The following is a 23,020-nucleotide window of genomic DNA, read 5'->3' on the forward strand; positions in this document are numbered from 1 at the left end:
ACCCCCCCCCCCCCCGAAAGTCGGGTCTAGCTACGCCACTGCTCATCACAGTTATTATTACTATTATTTATTATTATTATTATTTTCTTTTGTGAAAACACAGTGAAGCACCGCTGATATGTTTTTTAAGGGACCGTATGAAAAAAAATGTATAAAAAGTATAGGTTAAGGTGTATCTGCAGGGATCAATTTAAAAAATGTATTAATTGATAAAAGTCTATAAATTAGAAACATATAAACCCATGCTTCACTGTACATTAAATACGGATATAATGATAAAATATTTTACCGCAAATATTGCACACAACAGAGGACTGAACCAAATGATCCCTGAAACCGAAAAGCTCCAAAATTTATGCAAGCGATAATCAATAAGTTTAAACTATAGGTATATACGGAAATATTTTGTTCCCAAAGTTTGTTTCTTTCACAAAAAATCTGTACAAGTAAAACACAATATTTAGTGTTCAGGATTTGGAGCCGCATACTGTACATCCATTGAGAAAAACATTGAGCTCTTATGTATGTAGATAGTTGACATCCAAGAATTCGGCTTTTCACCTTAAAATGTGTGATTTTTGAAAAACACTTTAAAATACCTTTTCTGGCTTCAAACTTCTTCTTAAATCACGAGAAAAAATATTTTTAAAAAATCAGTTTGCAACATCAAACTTTGACAGAAAAAACAAAGTATTTTCCACCAAATGCTCCAAAACATGGATGAAAACAGTAAAAAAAAAAAAAAAAACTTACTATTTAAGTAGTGGTAAAACCTTGTTCAGGGATGAGAGTGGTTAGAGAGCAAAAAGGAGAAAATCCAAAGAAAAAAAAATCATCCAAAAATCCAAAAAGTTAATATGAATATTTTTCTTTTCAATTAGGTATGAAATAATTGGGCAGTAATTAATACATGGGCACATATTGTTCGAAAGCAAAGTATTAATTTTTCAGGATTAAAAAAAAAAAAACTTTCAGCTGCCTCATGAAATTAAAACTTTTTTAACAGTTTAGTTTGTAAAGCCTAAACTCTTTGAGATTCGCCATAAATATTTTGTACGCTTCCTTAAACACACGAAAAAAGTTCAAACTCGGAGACCGTGAGAGTCGAACCACATGGTTTTTGATTGAATTTTCCTTTCTTCCTCTTAAATTTAAAAAATAAATATATTATTGAAATGATGAATAAAATAAGCACATACAAGGTAGCACATAGTAAAAAACCTTCCAACCTTAAAAATGATTGGAATATTTGCAGGATGCAAAAAGATTGAAATCTCAAACAAGGCACGCAATTTTCGGCAAAGCACAAGTTTGACGTCGTCAGGGATGAGACTGGTCAGAGAGCAAAAAGGAGGAAATCCAAAAAATTATGTAAAAGGGATGATATCCAAAAAAATTTCGTGAAAGGGATGATATCCAAAAACGCATCAAAATAGAACCTGGAAGCCATGATATCCAAAAATTCAACAAAAAAATGGCTAATCTACCAGTTTTAAAGGTAATACGTATTTAATTAAATATGAGTAATAATTTTGTACAATTTGCTGCATTGTACCATTTCTTGCAAGGGTGTTTATTCCTAAATAAATCTAAATTTTGAAAAAGAGGCAACAATTTCTAACCCGAGTCCTTGAACAAAGGGTTGGGGGAGCCAGAGTTCTATCTTGGCTGCATCACACAATAGTGTCAACTTTTCATATTTTTTAGAGAAAAATACATTTTTATCATTAAAAACATTTGAGTTTATAGTGTTAAACGAGTGAGAACATAAATTTTAAAATTAGATGTTTGTAAAGTAAAAATTTACAACAGAGAGAAAAATCTCAAATTTCTTTATGTGGTAGAACATACTTTTCATAGTAAGAATTAAAAATAAATAAATATATATGTATATAAACGATTGGTTATCTTTTTCCTAGCATTGGAACCTAAAATTTGTTTTTTAAAACTTCCTAATACAATTTTGGAATAAAAAGAACAACTTGCAGCTGCCTCATTTAATCATGAAATCTCAAAACTTTTAACAGGTTGTAAAACCTAAACCATTTGAGATTCACCATAAATATTTTTTACTTTCTTAAATACACAAAAAAAGTAGCCATGCCAAGTAAAAAAAAAAATCGAGACTGTGGGTGCTAAGCCGCATTTTTTGATTGAGTTTTGCATTTTTTCTAAAATAAATTAAAGAAATAAAAATATTATTGAAATGATGAATAAAATAAGCGGATATAAGGTAGAAAAGAGAAAAAAGCCAACCAACAATAAAAATAATTGAAATATTTGCAGGATGCAAAAAGATTGAAATCTCAAACGAGGCATGCAACTTTCGACGCAGCACGTGTTTGACGTCGTTGGCATGATTCCAAAACGTATGTTTTTGGCAGATATCGCGGAGGAGGAAGATTCGAGGCGAAAAAATAGAACAAGTAAGAAATTGGAAACCGAAAATTTTAAAAAATCTTATTTTTTTTTTCCGATTTTTGAGAAAAATAAGGCTTGAAAGAGGCAAAAAAAGGAGGAAAGGTTTTAAAAGCCAACAGAAAAAGCCGGAATTCCGGCAAAAGCCGGAAAAATCTCATCCCTGCGTCGTTCGCATGTTTCCCGAGTACACGTTTTCGGCAGACATGGTAGAAGATGAAGATTTGAAGAGGAATGAGAAAACAGGGACCAAAAATTAGGAATATTGAAACCTTCTCAGATTTTAAAGAAAAATGAGATTGTTATGAGGCTAAAAAATCTCATCCCTGTTTATTCCTTATAGCATTAAAAGCAGACATTTTTGAGGGTACTAAACTTTTTGAAAAAGTCCCACATTCGCGAATGCTGAAATACTTTGATTTCCATCAGATTGGTGTATTTACAAGATAAAAATTAATTTAATAGCATCTTCACTAAGCATTTTCTCAGTTATTGGCAACTACCAAATTTCAATTTGTTCTTATAGTATTGTTACAAATTTTGTAAATAGTAATTGTTTTTATGATTAATTTGTTGTAATCTGGCTAATTTTGGCGTTTGTTCCATTAATTTTCATCTAAAATTATCTTAGCAACGTAACCTGTAAATAGTTTCTTTTAATGAATTTACATCCCCCTTACATTCGAATGAAGTATACGGTCCCCCATTTCTGATTGATAACATTCGTGAATGAATAAAAAGAGGATATGAGAAATTGGTAGAGCGTAGAATTTTCTGGATATTTATTTGCTGGGTATAAAACGCTGGGCGTCTTGTGAATGAGGGAGAGAGTCAGTCTGCTTTCTAACTGTGGAATCTCATTTCAGCCTCTGCGCTGGAAAGTGTGTATTAGCCTTTGCGGTTTTTTTTTTTGCCTATTTTGATGTAAATACGTGTGTTACTGTTGAGTTTACGGTGTTAATTGATATTTGCCTAATTGCTATGGTTAATTTAGCAGTTGCTAATGCTATTATCTAGTACATAGTTGTAAATAAATCTCCTGTGTTTTCTCAAGAACTGTGTCGTCATTTAAAGAAAGTCTACCTGCTTCCAGTCCTCCAGGGAATGCAACTGAAGGGGTCCATAGGTGGGGTTGAGGTACATCTTGAGGCCTACGATGGACGAGAAGATGCTCTGTAGGGACTCTGCATTGTCGGGAGTAGCTCCAGCAAACAGGGCATAATCACACCTGGCTCCAGCTTTCGCTTTCTGTAAAAATGAAATAAAGTTACTAACCGTTGAACTAATAACATTTTACAAATCAATCTACAGTTGGCTCTCTCTTTAACGGCGCTCTATTTAACGACCATTTTTCACGGTCCCAGATCACCCGATTTAGTTTTAAAGGACGATTTTTTGGGGTCCCTTGAAAGTCGTTAAACAGAGAGCCAACTGTATTTTATGAAACATTTAAAGGAATTTTAACACAAATGCATTGATAAAAAGGTTATGCAAGTGAGAGTCTGCACTATTTACTACTGTAAAAACTTTAAACACTTTAAAAACGAGAAATGCAGCCAAAATTAAGAACAGTGAAAAAAAAAATCTGGTTTAAAAAAAAAATGCTAAATCTAAACTCAGGACAGGGATTTAAAAAATTTCTCAAGATAGACATTTTTCAAGCCGAAAGCAGGTATGTACCCGTACTTGCCACTAACCTTTGAAGAAAAAAAAACAAAAAAACAGGAGATTCTGCTAGAGTTTATATAGATGATTTGCCAGCGATATATTTTGCATCATAATTATTATTGTATGCTTTTAAATGGCGTGAATGTCAAATTCAAAATGAAATAGGGATTTTTCTAAGATGTAAGCCTAGGGAGGGAAAAAATATAGTATCAAGGAAAAAAATACTGCAAATTAAAAATCAAATAAATAGGAGTGCATTCACTTAAAATTTTTGTACATTTCATATTCCCCACCAAAAAAGCAACTGCAAAAATTTAATTACTAAAAACCGTAAAAAATATAAATAAACTATTAAAATAAAATGTAAAATAAGTAGGTATAAGGTAGCATATGTTAAAATAACTTCCAACCTTCAAAATAATTGAAACGTTTTCAAGATGCAAAAGGATTGAAATCTGCTGCAATTTTTGGCAGGGCACATGCTTCGTTGGACATGCAATGTGGAAAAGCTTTCAAAAATAAATTTTTACTAATTGAGTTATTAATTAGAAAAATTCTTTTAAGAAAAATAAAAAACTAAGCGTTAGGAAAATAAAAGTTTTTTCTCGCTATTTTTTTTTTGTCAATTTCAGTGATTAAAAGTAGTACTTTTGACTGAAGGAAACAACCCCATTTAAAGGCAAAAACATGCATCAAACATCCCTGTAAACTAATAGATGCGTCCCTATCCATTATAAACTGAGTATTTGCCTTCCCATCTCATCGGTGGTCAGACTGTGTGGACCAAGAAATTCAGCCGCAAAACCTCACCTGTAGGGCAAGATTGAAAAAATCTTTGTCCGTCACGGGATTTTTAATTTTTTTTTATTTATTTATTTAAATTTATTTATTGATTTATTTTTAATTTAAATTATTTATTTTATTTTATTTTATTCTGTTTCTATTTTAATTCTTTTTCGTTTTATTTAGTTAGTTTGTGTGGGTGTGTGTCATCGGTGTAAAACAGAACTTTTCTAATAAAATAATAATAATAATAATAAAAATAAATAAACAAACAAGTAAGTAAAAATGTTTAAAAAGTAAATAAACAAACATATTTTTAAAAAATAAAATAAAAAACAGAGCCAGAAACTTAAAAAGTAAAATAGGGTGGAGATTTTTTTTTTTTTTTTTTTTTTGGGGGGGGGGTGAATTTGCGCCATTGAACTTGGCACCCATGGTTATCAGACTCTATGGACCAAGAAATTTAGTTTCAAAACCTCACCTGTAGTGTGAGATTGAACGAATCCTTGTCAGTCATGGGGGGGGGGGGGGGTTGGTGTTGGGCAAGATTGAACAAATCTTTGTCAGTCGCAGGATTTTTAAATTTTATTATTTATTTATAATTTAAGTTATTTATTTCATTTTATTCTGTTTATATTTTATTTTATTTCATTTATTTATTTAGTTTGTGTGGGCGTGTGTCATCGGTGCAAAACAGAACTTTTCTAATAAAATAATAACAATAATTAAAAATAAATAAGAAAAATGTTTAAAAAGTAAATAAACAAAACATATTTTTAAAAAATAAAATAAAAAAGAGAGCCAGAAAATTAAAAAGTAAAATAGGGTTGATTTTTTTAGGGGGGGGGTGAATTTGTGCCATTGAATTTGGGGGGGGGATGGGAACTCTTGGAGATATAGGGGGTAAACAATATGGAGGGTGACTTGTAAAAGTCATTAATGACGAGCCTCAAAGTTTCTGTGCACATCCCTGCCTATAAAAGGTTTTATCTGCTTCCACTCATTTAAATAGGGAAGTTTTCGATTTTTCAATTTTATTTTTATATGATAGAGTAACATGTAGGAACATCATCGGTAAAAAAATTTTTGCGATACGATAAATAGTTTTTTTTTAATTAATTTTTAAAGTTAAAACGTATAAACCAAGAAATTCAGCAACATAACCTCACCTGTAGTGCGAGATTGAACGAATCCTTGTCAGTCACGGGGGGGGGGGGGGGTGTTGGGCAAGATTGAACAAATCTTTGTCAGTCACAGGATTTTTAATTTTTTTTATTTATTTATTTAAATTTATTCATTGATTTATTTTTAAATTAAGTTATTTATTTTATTCTGTTTATATTTTATTTCATTTATTTATTTATTTTGTGTGGGCTTGTGTCATCGGTGCAAAACAGAACTTTTCTAATAAAATAATAATAATAATTAAAAATAAATAAATAAAAATGTTTAAAAAGTAAATAAACAAAACATATTTTTAAAAAATAAAATAAAAAAGAGAGCCAGAAAATTAAAAAGTAAAATAGGGTTGAGATTTTTTTTTTGGGGGGGGGGGGTGAATTTGCGGCATTGAACTTGGGGGGGGGGATGGGCACCCATTGTTGTCAGGCTGTATGAACCAAGAAATTCAGCCGCAAAACCTCACCTGTAGGGCGAGATTGAACAAATCTTTGTCAGTCACAGGATTTTTAAATTTTATTATTTATTTATAATTTAAGCTATTTATTTTATTTTATTTAATTCTGTTTACATTTTATTTTATTTCATTTATTTATTTAGTTTGTGTGGGCGCGTCATCGGTGCAAAACAGAAATTTTCTAATAAAATAATAATTAAAAATAAATAAATAAAAATGTTTAAAAAGATAAACAAACATAATAGATGATAAACATAGAAGATGATAAACAAAACATATTGAGAGCCAGAAAATTAAAAAGTAAAATAGAGTTGAGATTTTTTTTTTGAGGGGGGGTGCTTTTGCGCCATTGAACTTGGGGGGGGGAGGGGCACCCATGGTTGTCAGACTGTATGGACCAAGAAATTCAGGTTCGAAACCTCACCTGTAGTGCGAGATTGAACGAATCCTTGTCGGTCACGGGGGGGTTGGTGTTGGGCATGACACACACCAGTGTCACGCCCCCCGCCAGTGCCGCGGCAGTGCCGGAAGCAAAGTCCTCCTTGTGTGTGGCGCCGGGGTCTCTCATGTGCACGTGCACGTCTATTAACCCCGGCAGGGTCACCATGCGACTGGCGGTCAGGCAGTCGATGTAGGGCTTCACCGGGGGCTCTCCCCTTATCCTGTACAGCGACTGCGGAAAGAGAAATGCACTGTATGAGCACTCGAAGCAAAAATTAATCTGTTTTATGCATAGACTAATAATAAGAATACTGCCGTGTGCAGGTAAAGGGCAGTAACTGCAAATTTTTCATTTTTCATTTTTTTGCATTTTTGACATCTATTGTACGTTATCTTTATTGTACGAGCTCGCTTATTTGGTTTCCGCTGAAAAAAAGGCGCGATAAAGACGTCTAATTTCAACATTTCCCTATTGTTAGTATTGAATCCAAAACGCATTTCTTCAAATATCTCGAAAACTCGTTTCTGCAGTTACTGCCGTTTACCTGCACACGGCAGAATAGACCGAGCTATGGCAACCTTTTTGTTGCTCATAAACCGAACCATGTGACTGGTGGATATCCTAGCAAGAGATCGTCTGCTACGATCGACGCCCTCCCCAAATGTATCTTTTGAACATTTTTTTTAAATTTATGAATATTGTGTTTTTCTTTGAAACCATAACATACACACTCATTTCGCAACCAATAATTTATTTTCAAAATCTTTAAAAAATGCCCACATTTTTTAAAAATTCAAAAAACTCAGGGAAATTTAATTTTTTTTAAAAATTCCTAAGGCTTTTTTGTTTTTGCACTTATTTAAAAAAAAAGGTTTTTGCTAAGCAATCACAATATTCACCTCTAAAAATCTGTGCATTCATTTGTTTATACATGAATTGGAACATTTTCTGTGATTAATTATGTAAAAAATCGTACATTTTTTAAAAATTTTTTTTTTAAAGGTATAACATGCTCTAAACATTTGAGTCATTTATAAAATGCTTAAAAAATGCACAGTTTTGTTAAATATACTACCCTGACTGAAAAAAGTATTACTTTAAAGCTGTATCTTTAATAGAAAAAAAATCCTTAGGGATGACATGAAAACACAAAAAAGCAATCACCGAGAAAAAGCAATTTAAAATTTTTCTTTTGCATAAGAACACATAGGGAGTGTGGCCTAAATCTACTCATAACTTTTTAAATATTTGAACTAAAGAACTACACTTCTTTGCATTGAAAAAGGTGTTCCTTGTAACACCGAAACATGCGTCTGCAATTTCTGTGCATCGAAACGTTGGTTAATGACTCATTTAACTTTTAAGCATAAAGGTATTTATTCGTTAATTGTTAAAATGACTCAAAATTAAAGAAGCTGTATCCGATCATATAATGATTCATGCAAATGGAGCACACCCATAGCTGCAAACATATCAACTTTAAAAATCTTACAATGCATGCCGTGGGTGTATTTGTACACTTTTTTAACCAACACACAACAAACCATTAAAACTAAAAGCATTATATTTTCAAATCTTTACTTGTAATTAATCAGCACAGAAAAAAAAAATGAAAAAAAAAAAAAAAAAATTAACGGATTCACAAAAGAGAAACATAGGATTACAACAAGCAGTTAGTTTCAAAAAGTCAGGCCTGTTCATTTAAAAATTTAAGAATACAAATGTGCACTTTTAAAATATTGTCTAATATTCTTCTGTAAGATGCATCATTCAATATTAATCTTTAAACATACTCTTTTAGAAGAAACTAATAACTTGCTGTATTATCTTACTTTTTCTTTCGTAAATTAATGCAGTCAGCTACTTCTTCTGAAACTACTTTAACTGGAACTTAAGCTTTCTTAAGTTGCTGACTTAGCAACATTAAGGGAGGTGTGGTTAGAATGGAAAGCATAGAAAAGGAGAGGCTTTCATACTTCAATAAACCATTGACATCAACTCATTTCTTCAAAGCAGCCTATTTTTCATCAATCTCTCCCTTTTTAGCACAACATCGGTCAAATCTGTTGTATAATATATTCAGACATAATTGGTCTTGCCATTTAAACAACCCTCTATTGTCATCATAAATATATACGTATCAATTTTCTCATTGTTTGTCTCACTGTCCGGTAGATGGCGCCACGAGTAGACATCAACTGTTTTTTTTCTGTGGGATATAAGAAGTAAAGATCACAGAGGGTTTGTGTGGCTGTCTTTTAGCATGGTGCTCTTTTTTCCCTCATGTCCGAATAGTGTGTGTTATTTAGAATATTCACCTTACAGGTATGAAGTTAAATGTTCATCCATCCTGTTTTGCAACATATATTGTAATTTCTCTAACTTACCAACTATTTTAGACTTTTAAATAAAAGCTTTTTATAGCAGAAGTATCTTTCCCTGTAATGTGTAATATTCACTCTGCTTAGTATTAGAATATGTCAGGTATCTTCGCTAATGGCGTTTGATATTCTGTACATAACAAAATCATCCATTTGTACAGAGCAAAATTCATTTTGGAGCTTATCTTAGGCTCTTCATCTGCAGTTTCTCTATTCTTCTGAAGCAACATAACAGGAAACTCATAAAAAAAAAAAAAGCAATACCAGAAATCTAAAACCTAATTATCTTACAATTATGCCATAAGATCTTACAATACCTTACAATACCTCCAAAATTCTTACAATGTAAGGCTAAATCTTACAATGTAAGGCTAAATCTTACAAGTTGGTAGCTATGCATCAGGGTTGGTTTTTTTGCCGGCAAAAAGGTATTTTTGCCCGGCCAGTGGAAAAAACCATGCCAAAAATGGAAAAAAACGGCAAAAATGGAAAAAATGGCAAAAACAACTAATTGCAAATAAAGTAGCATTATATTGTTAATCAAGCAATAGTGACAATATAATATAAATAATGCACTTTAATATTTTAGTTATGTCTCTCCATGTTACTTCTAATTTATAAGGTGAAAAAGAAATGAAAAACTTGGGAATGCAAAACTTAAGATTTTAAATGTTTGCTAAAACAATTTTTTCAGAATGAGCCAACTTTTATTTCTTTTAGTTTTCTATAGTTGCATCTTGATTAAGTATACTTTATATTATTCTGTAAAAAATGCTATAATAAACAAGCTCATTACATTTTCATTATAAGTTAATTATTTGTCTTAGATGTTACTAACTGAAACTTTATGTTAATGTTTAAAAATTTAAAAGTAAAAATGCTACATAACTTTAAAAGTAAGTTAAACCTTAAATTCTTTTTAAACTAAAATCTTTTCATGCTTTTACTTTTATATAAAAAGGAAAAAAAAACTGTCCGTTAGTTGTTAACACAAAACCTATTTTTGCCACTTTGGCAAAAACTGGCAAAAACCTATTTTTGCCGGGCGGTAAAAACCGTGGTTTTTTCCATGTTTTTTTCCGCCCCCCGGCAAAAATTTGCCAACCCTGCTATGCATCTATTTTTGTCAGGATTTTTTCCACCTTTGACAGAAACATGCCAAACCTAGTAAGTTGGAGAAAAAAAAAAGTTACGAAGACGCATTAGAAAAATACCTCGATGAGTAGCTTGGCGCACTTGACGTCTGTGATGAGGGGTATGGCGTAGTTGACTGCCATCCTACGCGTCTGATATCCGTGGGAAGCTCTGGCATATCCCCCGCTGTGCATGGGAAGGTTGATGACCACATCGAACTCCTTCTGGGCCAAGTAGTCCGTGATGTTCTTCAGGTGGCCCTTGCTCTCCCCCTTGTTGTCGTAGGGCCATTCCACTGGCTCGATCTGTGCAAAAGAGAGAGAAAAAGGATCAGAGTCATCCTCATATACAGTAGAACCTCGATTATCCGAGGTAATTGGGACGGAACCTACCGTATTTTCGGGATTAAGCGCCGCGGCGCATACAAGAAAAAAAGTTTCAAAAATGTGGATGCGGCGCATATAATGGGAGCGGCGGGTATAGTGTTTTTTTTTTTTTTTCCCCGATCAAGTTTTAAAAAAAATCCGAGTTTGCAAAAAAGTTGAACATTTTACCAATAGATGGCGCCACACTTTTCCCTTTCGTTTTGCGAAATGAGCGACAAGCAAAGCAAAGAGGGGTAGCCATGAGGGGAGGTGAGTCAGCGATTGCTGGTGTTGCACCATAGAGAGAAACGCTAAACCACGTGAGCGCTGAATGACGTGAGCGGCGAGGAAGCCTCATCGAAGCGAAGGGGGACGGAGGGTCAAGGAAAGGAGCTTGTTAGCAAGACTAGCAGGGGAGGGGGGTGGAACTTCCAGTTTTCTAAAGGGGAATCACCCCTTTCAACAAAGTGGGTTGCTCGGGGTGGTCAAGTGACCTACTAATTGAAAACTTGTTTCTCCGTCTCCCATCCCCAATTTTATTCACTCACATCGTCGCTTTTGCTGTCGTTCGTGCGTTCTTTTCTTTCTTAAAGTTTTTACATCGAGTTTCATCTGAAATGGCTCCTACTAAACGACTTAAGAGTTACACTGCAGCTTTCAAGTTGGAAGTTATCGCTAAGGCTGAAGCGATCGGAAATCGTCCTGCTGCCCGGGAATTCGGAATTGATGAAAGATGTGTTCGGCGTTGGAGGTCCGAAAAATCAACGATCGAAGCGATGCCGAAGACAAAACGTGCCCGACGAGGAAGATCAGCTCACTGGCCGGATTTAGAACGGGACCTGAAGAAGTGGGTAGTGGAGCAGAGAGCTAAAGGAATTTCCGTTTCGACTGTCCGGATTCGAATAGAAGCCAGGTGCATCGCTGCTAATTTGAATATTTCCAACTTCAAAGGCAACGCGAATTGGTGCTTCAGATTCATGAAGCGGAATCATTTGTCCGTCAGGCAGCGAACAACTGTGGGGCAGAGTCTTCCAGCTGATTGGATGGAGCAGAAAAAAAAGTTTTTAGACTACGTCGAGAAGCTGAAGAAAGAAAACAACTTTCAGCCTCATCAGCTTATCAACATGGACGAAGTCCCTTTGACTTTCGACTGCCCTCCCAACAGGACTGTCACATCTACCGGTGAGAAGAGCGTCGCCATTACAACCACGGGGCATGAAAAAACATCATTCACGTGTGTTTTGGCTTGCACGGCTAGCGGAGAGAAGCTGAAGCCTATGCTGATTTTTAAGCGGAAAACGGTCCCGAAGGAGTCTTTCCCGTCCACCGTTGTCATCCGCTGCAACGAGAAGGGGTGGATGAATGAGGCCCTGATGTCCGACTGGTTTAACGAAGTTTGGAGAAAAAGGAAAGGCGCTTTTTTCCAACCAAGTGGAATGTTGATTATGGACTCCATGGCGGCGCACAAGACCGACCCTGTGAAGGAAGCGGCGCGGCAATGTTTGGCGTCCCTGGCCATCATACCAGGTGGGCTTACAAAAAAGTTGCAGCCCTTGGATTTGGCCCCCAATCACAGTTTTAAGAGCCACATGCGTCAACAATGGGAGTCCTGGATGGTGAACGGACTGCACGAATACACGAAAGGCGGCAACCTGAAGAAAGCGTCGTTCGCGGAAGTGGGTAGCTGCAGCTTGGAATGCGGTAAATCCGAGCACCATAATTTCCGGCTTCACCGAGGCGGAGATCATTCCCCGAGTCCCGGATGTTGCTGCGGAGGACGATGGCTCCGATGACGAGGAAAACAGCCCGGAGCTCGATGCAGACTTTCTAGGACTATTTGCGTCCGACAGCGAGGACAGCGATTTCGAAGGATTTTGAATCGCCGATCCATAGTGGATGCGACCCACTGAAAAAAGCGTGCTTATAGTGGCGCCGACCACTTAAAAAAACGTGGAGCGCCATGAGGAGAAGGGTCCGCGTCCCGCGCTCTGGATAACCAACCAATGTCTCCTCCCAAAGTACGAAAATTTTAATTATAGTAATAATAATATAGTTATGTTAATTATATTCTTTTAAATTTTATTTTCATTTTATTGCAAGTTTCTGAACGTCTAAATTGCGCTTTTAAGTTGCGTTAAGTTGGATGCGGCGCTTATAGCGGGTGCGGCGCTTATAATGGGTGCGGCGCGTACATTAATTTTTTTTTTCCGGCGACGATAATTTTCGATGCGGCGCTTATACTGGGTGCGGCGCTTAATCCCGAAAATACGGTACTTCGGATAATCGAAATTTTCGGATAATCGAGAATTCATCAATGATAATCTAGTTTAGCATGTAGTATCGTCTTTGAACTGTTATGACTATTTTATTTGTTGAATAGAGTAAAATTATAACTAAAAATAAATTTATTTCTGAAACAAAAACTTTACAATGGTTTAAATTAAAACTTCATCTGGTAATAAATTGGCCATCATCTTTTTGCCGTACAGCTCTATCCCGAAGTTTTGTTAAAAGTATGAGTTCAGAGGAATCACTGTTCATGTTGTTCCAACTGAACAAGGCATTTTAAGAAACACTCAAAAGCATCATTGTTAATGATTTTATTTACTCCGGAATCACTATCATCTTCTTCTTTTGGGAGAATTTTGGACTACTGCTATTAATTCCTTATCATTGAGCAACTGAAAAGAAGACAATTCAACCAATCTGTGATTTCTCTATCCCCACAATTTTCAAAACATTTCATTGTGTTAAAAAGGCTTGAAAATTCAGCAACACTATCTTTCACAACGTCTGTAGAATTTTCATCAGCGCCAATTGAAAAATTCAGCAAATGTTTTCGCCAACTTCGTCTTAGTGTTATCTGCACTCTTAGTTTGGAAAGGATGGCTTGCATACAAAACAAATGTGAGGGAAGTTAAAAAAATTTAAAAATGCGTGTTTGTTAAGAGAAAATTTTGGATGATAGTAGAAAGTGAAAAAAAAGTGAAGACGAAACCGACTTCGGTTAACGGAGAGTTTCGGTTGATCGAGGTTCGGATAATGGAGGTTTTACTGTAATCAGATGATAAAATTAAAAATTAAAAAAAAAACCCCGACTGAGTCGCAACTGAAGAATCAAGAGGGAAAATCTTTTCAAAAGCGTTGAATTATTAAAAATCATTGTCAAGTATTTTTATTTGATAACAAATAGAAACTGGCAACTTAAAAATCATTGCTTTTCATTTCCTTGTCGGCCAACAATGAATTCAGTTACTAATTGTGTGAATAGAGGCTTAGCCGTACATAAAATCTGCTTTAAAAAAACGTTATCATTCGAATTCTATATAACATGGAAGTTCTATCAGACACAGAAAAAAACTCTCTTGGGTACTAAATTTTTAAATATGTTTTCACTGCAAAAATTGCAAAAAAATATTTTAGAGGTTTTTAATGAATATCTTCGTCGATGAACATCATCCAAAGACACAATCTAGCTAAAAACACTCTCGATCAACTCTCCCTTCGAACTTTTTTTTTCAAAATCAGTCCATCCGTTTAGGCACTTGAGTGCCACACACAGATACACAGATACACCAAACTTATAACCTCCTTCCTTTGTGTGTCGAGGCTTAAAAAACAGCCTTTTTGAGCTTTTAAGTGCAGAAAAATTTAAAGGCCTGGATTCAGATAAAAACCTTTTACAGACAGGGACGTTCACAGAAATTTTGGGGTGGGTCACTAATGACTTTTACGGGCCACCCTCCATATTTTTTACCCCTATATGTCTCTACATACCTTTCACACCTCATTTTAAAAATCTTGGGCCCCCTTTATGTTTGGGCCCACACCAACAGGTGCCCCTTTTCAGCACCCCACTCTGTGCACGCTCCTGTTTATACAGATAAAAGTTTTAGTAGCTATTAAAATTCAAATCTATGCCTAAATGAAATTGGAGTTTCCAGAAATGAAAATACCATATAAAAATTAAACCAGGGTTGGCCGAATTGGACCCAATTGGGTTGGACCCAATGCGTTTTTTTGAAAAAACCCATTTAAAAAAACCCATTATTTAACCCACTTTTGGGTTTTTTTAAATTTTCTGAGAAGTTTTAAAAAAGTTAATTAATTTAAATACTTTCACAATTTAAACTTCTTTTTTATTTGTTCTTCACCACAGACAATGGACATAAAAAATAAATTTTGAACTTTAATAGTATTTCTTAACTCTTAATAGCATTAAAAAAATACTTCAAAGATTTTAAATAAATATATTTAACTTTTTTCTTTAACTGGTCAGTAAATAGATCAAATTATCTTGACTAAGTCCTGTCACGTCTGATTTTCTTAATATTTGTACATTGTACAGAGGAAAAGCTAAAAGGCTTTCATGTGAATTATTTTCTGCAAACCAACACGTCACAAATCTCGAATAAACGAGGTATATGTTTTAGAAATTAACAGGTTTTTCAAACTGTCGACAGAAAACAGAACAGGTACAGTATTTTCATTATCTTACGGAAAAGTTTAATATTTCTTACTCTGTACACAGAAATAGAAAAACAGGCAACATAAAATTCAAAGAAATGTCTTGATTAAGCTGGAATTCAGTAAATAGGGATTTAAATTACTTGAGGTTCTACAGTAGTTTTGCATAACAAATTGAAATACAATAAAGTAAAATGCAAAAAAAAATGTAGTAATTAAAAACGAACAATCAATTTTATCACTCGAGAAGTAACTTTGCTTTAACTGTTGGTAATAATAAAAATTAAAAAATCTGGAACTTCACCATTCTTGGGTTTTTTCGTCTTTTATACTTTTCTTCAGAAAACTCTGAATTTAAACTAGTTTTCCAGCTTTTTTTACCCGAAGACAATTTTTACACTTTGTCCATATACTTACACTACAATATGCTACAAGTATCCCACATTTTCCATAAAAAAGACAAAAAAACCCACATTTCTTTTAAAAAACCCAACTTTAGTTGGGTTTTTTTGGGGTTTTATTTAAAAAAACCCAAAAAAAACCCTGGGTCCATGGGCTTTTTTAAAAAAACCGGGCATTAGTTTGAACAATCAAGATCTTACCGGTATTCCCTTTGTAGAATAATAATCTGCGGTTCCTGTGCTGGCATATAATTTCAGAGGCATCTTTTTCAAGATTTGAACGTACGGTAACAGCTCTTGTTTATGCTGAAAGAAAGAGAAAAAATACCACGAAAAACATTACTTTTTTTAAAACGCACATTGTTGCTAAAAAAAAACAGTAAATCATTTGCAAGCGTAATGATTTCTTTTCTGCAAACATGATCAGAAATGCATTTGTTTTGATTTGTGAATAATTCCAAGGACTATTTAGAAAATCCCAGCAGTTCCAAGAAAAATGGAAAATGATTTTTTTCTCAGAAGTAGTTTCCCAGGATCCCAGGAGTATGTACGCACCCTGTAAAAAGTTATAAAATAACAGAATTGCATTGGAATAGTAAATGTTGTTTGATATTTTCAAATGTGAGGGAACATCTTTTTTCCAAATTTTTATACATAAAGTATAAAATTATATCTTCTAAAGTGCTTCAAATGCCTTAAAAACTTTTTGAAAATGACCTGAAAGATAAAAATAGCCCAGAAGTGCAAAAGTCACCAAAATCCAGGTTGCAGTTATAATCTTCTACATTTTCGATGATGATTTCTCAACAAATTTAGATCAATCTCAAAAATGGTAAGAAAGCCTTAAAAAAGACAGAAAACTTTCACACCTGATACATTAAATCTGGTGGCTATCAGTCGGTTGATGGCATGGCAGCTGATGATGTCATCTCCAATCATAGCCTCACTTAATTCCTATAGGCCGACTATTGCTGAAATTCATAGCAACAAAGAGGGCGCTACTGGGAACCTGTTTCCATTACGTTGCCACTGATTGGTGGATGCAGAAACTCATAACAACAAAGAGGGCGCTACAGGAAACCCATTTCCATTACGTCGCCACTGATTGGTGGATGCAGAAACTCATGGCAACAAAGAGGGCGCTACAGGGAACTCCTGTTTCCATTACGTCACCACTGATTGGTGGATGCAGAAACTCATAACAACAAAGAGGACGCTACAGGAAACCCATTTCCATTACTTTGCCACTGATTGGTGGATGCAGAAACTCATAGCAACAAAGAGGGCGCCTACAGGGAACCCATTTCCATTACGTCGCCACTGATTGGTGGATGCAGAAACTCATGGCAACAAAGAGGGCGCTACAGGGAACTCCTGTTTCCATTACGTCACCACTGATTGGTGGATGCAGAAACTCATAACAACAAAGAGGGCGCTACAGGAAACCCATTTCCATTACTTTGCCACTGATTGGTGGATGCAGAAACTCATAGCAACAAAGAGGGCACTACAAGAAACCCGTTTCCATTACGTCGCCACTGATTGGTGGATGCAGAAACTCATAACAACAAAGAGGGCGCTACAGGAAACCCATTTCCATTACGTCGCCACTGATTGGTGGATGCAGAAACTCATAACAAAGAGGGCGCTACAGGAAACCCATTTCCATTACGTCGCCACTGATTGGTAGATGCGGAAACTCATAGCAACAAAGAGAGCACTACAGGGAACCCGTTTCCATTACGTCGCCACTGATTGGTAGATGCGGAAACTCATAGCAACAAAGAGGGCACTACAGGAAACCCGTTTCCATTACGTCGCCACTGATTGGTGGCTGCAGAAACTCATAACAAAGAGGGCGCTACAGGAAACCCATTTCCATTACGTCGCCACTGATTGGTAGATGCGGAAACTCATAGCAACAAAGAGGGCACTACAGGAAACCCGTTTCCATTACGTCGCCACTGATTGGTGGATGCAGAAACTCATAACAACAAAGAGGGCGCTACAGGGAACTCCTGTTTCCATTACGTCGCCACTGATTGGTGGATGCAGAAACTCATGGCAACTAAGAGCACGCTGTAGGGAACCAGTTTCCGTTACATTGCCACTGATTGGTGGATGCAGGGGTTCCATTCAGCGCCTCTTGTGGTCAAAATGGGCGACATCCAATCAAAAATAAACAAACTTTGAAACATTGACGTTAATTTTTGGATGCATGAGCTGCATCGATTTAACATAGAAAAGTCCTAAGTTATCAAGGCCCGTGAAGTGCCAGCGCCATCTAGTGGGGCCGTGCTCCAATGCTTCAGCATGTGCAGACATCATTAGCTGTCATGTGATCAGTTACCCGTCGAGGTATGCGAACGCAATCTAAATGGTCAATAATTATTGAACACAGGGGCCAATCCAGGATTTTTTTTCTCGCTACCTATTTTTGTGAAAGTATTGCATCATTCTATTTTTGTGAAAGTTTTTTTTTATCAGCATTGTTTTTGTGAAATTTTAGACGCATCCTAATTTTTGTAAAAGAAGTAGTGGAACAAGTGAAAAATACCATCGTAATTTCAGTTTAATGATCTATGTACTGTGTACAATATAGGAAATTATGAGAAAAATGGTTCCTTAAAACAGATGTTTAAAGATTGCGATAATATTGCATAAATACACTTTGGTGTGAAACAGCTAAAAATTAGTTAAAATACTACAAAAAGGTTTCTATTTAAGCGATTGTTCATATAAACCCCTTATAATTTTATTTTATGAGTATATTTTGTTTTAAATAGAGAAACAAATTTTATATTTTAAAATGCGAATTTTTGTGAAATTTTTGATGTTTTTGTGAAACTACTGATTTTATTACTTGATTTTTGTGAAAGTGCCGATTTCAAAATAAGATTTTTGTGAAGGTACTGAAAAACGGTAGCAAAATCAGCCTGTATTGGGCCCTGGAACATGAACTAAGGTAAAATACCAGTAGTGGCCACTTCAAATTTACTTTTGTAATTTGAAGAAAGAAATGAACAATAATAATGCGATTTTGTGTTGGTACTTAAAGTAACTATCGTATTGAATCCATTTCATTCACCAGTTATTTGAATTTAAAATGATGTAAATACTTCAGATGGGAGAATGTCAGACGGCCACTAACTGAAAATTTCGGATTTTGGAGTGGCTTTTGCTGAATCAAATATGAGGTTTGATTTAAAAAAAACAGAAAAAAATTGAACAAATTAAAAATCTGGCATTTTTAAAAATTGAAAAGATTTAGAGGGCGTTGAGCTATAAAACGCTCATTGAGTTTCAAGAGGGTCAATTAATATTGCAGACCCACAGTTTAAAAATATACTTCACTGTGGCCACTACTACAGTAGAAGACCGTTATAACGCACACCTCGGGACCAGAGCTTTTGCGTTATACAGGTTTTTGCGTTATACAGATCATTTCAAATTTTGAAACTAACATTCAGAATATATCTATATATTAGCACTTCAGAATGAGTTTTGTCTGCAATGAGTACTAAAGCACCAATATTACTATTGGTTACTCACAAATAAATATGTTTCACAATCAAAATCCTGCACTTCTGCTAGCTTCATGGTTTGCATAACAGCTGCATTTTCAAGAGCCATCTGGTATTTTCTATTTACTGCAAGTACTAATTTTCCTTTAAAATCTTTGAATTAAGATGTAAAGATGAGAAACTATTTCAAAATTTGATTTTCTTTACAGTTTTAGTGCTTGTAAAGCAAAACAGAGGGATTTTTTTAAACTTCGAAACCTATTGTTTACTTCTGAAAAGTAGTGTGGTTTATAGAGAATTGCGTTATATAGGTCTGCGTTACATAGGTCAGCGTTATAACGATCTTCTACTGTATTCAAAATATATCTATATATTAGCACTTCAGAATGAGTTTTATCTGCAGTGAGTATTAAAGCACTAATTATACAATGAGTCATTCACAAATAAATATGTTTCACAATCAAAATCCTGCCCTTCTGCTAGCTTCATGGTTTGCATAACAGCTGCATTTTCAAGAACCATCTGGTATTTTCTATTTACTATGAGTACTCATTTTCAATTTAAACGCTTTGAAATAAGATGGAAAGATGAAAAACTTTCAAAATTTAATTTGCCTAACCATTTTTATGTTTGAAAAGCAAAACAGAGGGATTTTTTTAAACTTCAAAACCTATTGTTTACTTCTGAAAAGTTGTGCGGTTTATAGAGAATTGCGTTACACAGGTCGGCGTTATAACGGTCTTCTACTGTATGTCCTGGCCCGTTGAAATCCAGACATTTCATTTCTTTATAACAGGGTTGGGTTTTTTGCCGGCAAAAGGGTATTTTTGCCGGGACAGTGGAAAAAACCATGGCAAAAATGGAAAAAACCGGCAAAAATGGAAAAAATGGCAAAAACCTAATTGCAAATAAAGAAGCATTATATTGTTAATCAAGAAATAGTGACAATATAATATAAATAATGCACTTTAATATTTTAGTTATGTCTCTCCATGTTATTTCTGATTTATAAGGTGAAAAGTAAATAAAAAACAAATGTTGGATTGCAAAACTTAAGATTTTAAATGTTTGCTAAAACAATTTTTTCAGAATGAGCCAACTTTTATTTCTTTTATTTTATAGTTGCATCTTGATTAAGTATACTTTATATAAATATTTAGTATTCTGTAAAAAATGCTATAATAAACAAGCTAATTACATTTTCATTGTCAGTTAATTATTTGTCTTAGACAACACAGGTCGGCGTTATAATGGTCTTCTACTGTACTGCGTTTCAAAATGGCCACTACTGGTGTTTTACATTAATTAGTTAATTATTCATTTAATCGCATGCGAAAGTGATACCGACCTTGTAGCTGCCGATGGATAGCAGGACAGCCTTCTTGGGGATGTGGAAGCCAGTGCTGACGAGGGCCTTCAGGTAGGCTTCGTAGACGTTCTCTCCGAAGCAGGCCACTTCTCCCGTGCTGGCCATCTCCACCCCCAGGGTCACATCGGCCCCGTCCAATCGGGAGAAGGAGAACTGGGGAACCTGGAAAAAGAAAGAAATCCAAATTCAAATGAGGGGCCGTCCACAGGGTTGCCACAGAAGTTCAAGAATGACATTCCCTGACATTTCCAGGTTTTCCAGTTGCTTTTAGAAAAAAAATTTCAGGTTAATGAATACCAACTTGTGTTATTATATACCAATACAACATATATTTTATATAAGCAAATCTACTTTGTGAACCAAATAACGCTTAAAAATTATCAATAATTGTAATCCGTATTTGGGTTAAGTTAAGACAAACTAAAAATTTAATCACATTGATTTAAAAAAAAGGACTGAAATCACAAACACCAGCGTTAGAAATTACTGCTGGTCCACTGGTCCCAGACCAGTAAAACCTGCCTCGGACCGCCATAAAAAAATAATTGGTGGTCCCTGGGACCACCAACCACTATCTATTTTTGATCACACTCTGCTAGAAAAATTCAAAAGCATTTGCCTAGCCAATGTTTAGCTATTTATTAGTCAAACAGTTGGTTGAAATCTTTTACAATTAGTTTTTTTTTTCTTTTTCAAAAGTTTTATATAGTTTTAAATCACACATGAACATTTTACTCAATATTTATCACACTTGGATTTGAAAATAACGTCCTTGAAACTAAGTAAAAATGATCAAATTAAATTCAATTTTTCAGTTGCCTATTTTAAGGGTTGTTTAATGAAATTTGTTTTCAGACCGTATACTTGGCAGACTTAAATGTTTATTGCCAGACTTTGCCAAACAAAAATTTTAAATTTGAAACATTCAAGTACATTAAAAATCCTCATCAGTAGAAAAATGTGCTTATCTGTTTTGGATTGTTATTTAATATTAAGTGTTCACATTGTTATTTAATATTATGTTTACCATTTTGAACAGTTAAGTCATTTATTTAATGTTTAATCAATGAGCTAAAAATAAAACAGTTATATTTAAGAAAACTTAAGAAATGTAATCATCATAAAATGTAAATAATTTTTGATATAAATATATTTAGTGTTTAATTTAAAGCGGACCAGTGAGGTTGTTGAGAACCAGTACATATTCATGTTGACTGGTCCTAAGGACCAGTTGGATTTTTTACTGATTTCTAACGCTGCAAACACACCAAGCAATTTTCGGCAAAGCCACAGTTTCAATGTTGGCATGATTTCGAAAAAAGTTTTAACCAATAAAATCAAAAATTTTGAGACTTTAAATTGTTGTCAACATCATTCATTTCATGGAAAAAAAGAATGAAAGACCTTAAAATACTAATAAGGCTACAGATGCATTGCAGAAAATACTAGTAATTTCTAGTTAAGCATGGCTTGGATTGGATTCCTCCCCCTTCAAAAGAAGCAAAATAAAATGTAGTGACATAAACCAGAACTTTATGATTTTGTATGGCTATTTCTTTTCTTTCTTTTGTAACCTTATTACATTCAGTCCTTAAAAATGAGCTTGAATTTTTTCTCTATCGCCTAACAGGATAATTCGCATACTTGGAATGCGACATTTACTGTACTTCAGCATTAATAAATGACGCAGCGGTTTTACCTAACAGATCGAAAAAAATGGGAAGGATTCCCCAACATTTCCAGAAATTTCAGTAATTTGATTTTCCCTGACAATTCCCTGATCATTTTAGGTGATTTTCATTTTCCCCGACAATTCCAGGTTTTCCATGTTTCCAAGGTGTGTGGCAACCCTGCATTCAGAATGGATGTTGATAACTGGTTATTTCAGATGTACAGGCGTCCTTCGTGTAACACAGTATTTCCACAACACGGTTTTCGATATTAGACAGTACCAAATTTGCGATTATTATAACACAGTACGAAACTTGAATTTAATACTTCATGGTTTTGATACAACACGGTAAAAGAAGGATTTTCGTTTTTGTTCAATACACTGTAAAGCGAGCTGATGTGTGTGCATCACATGACTTCCTTTTACTCCAATTTAATGTCATTTCCCCATTACTGGCAGTTTTAATTTGATTCAATCGCGTACTCTCTAAATATCACCAGCAATAGCCAAATCAAAACCAGATTTTAAAAAAAAAATCGCCAAATTTGTCGCCAAGTTGGCGAAAAACTTGGCGACCAAAAGACTGGCGATATATCGCCAAGTGTCTGCCAAATTATAACATCAATTGAGTTTACATCGAAATTAACGATGAATTCCCCCCAAAAGGGGACAAAAGACCCCCTTTGGAGCATCCGAATGTTACCGAAAAAGAAGGTGCACAACTAGACCGCACTAGGAGTTTACGTGCCAAATTTCAACT

The 23,020-nt window shown here is 34.7% G+C and overlaps 1 protein-coding gene across 1 annotated transcript in view; it reads right to left on the bottom strand.

Annotated features, from left to right (window-relative positions):
* Positions 1–23,020, bottom strand: part of LOC129233126 (CAD protein-like) — a 165,253-nt gene that overhangs the window by 57,093 nt on the left and 85,140 nt on the right. The window contains exons 26-30 of the mRNA XM_054867189.1: positions 20,568–20,750; positions 15,897–16,001; positions 10,543–10,767; positions 6,930–7,178; positions 3,502–3,666 (exon numbers count right to left, since the gene is read on the bottom strand). Of these exons, the coding sequence (XP_054723164.1) occupies positions 3,502–3,666; positions 6,930–7,178; positions 10,543–10,767; positions 15,897–16,001; positions 20,568–20,750 (927 nt within the window). The remainder of the gene's footprint in view (positions 1–3,501; positions 3,667–6,929; positions 7,179–10,542; positions 10,768–15,896; positions 16,002–20,567; positions 20,751–23,020) is intronic.

Source organism: Uloborus diversus, unplaced genomic scaffold (genome assembly GCF_026930045.1).
Source record: "Uloborus diversus isolate 005 unplaced genomic scaffold, Udiv.v.3.1 scaffold_18, whole genome shotgun sequence".
NCBI classification, from domain to species: Eukaryota; Metazoa; Arthropoda; class Arachnida; order Araneae; family Uloboridae; genus Uloborus; species Uloborus diversus.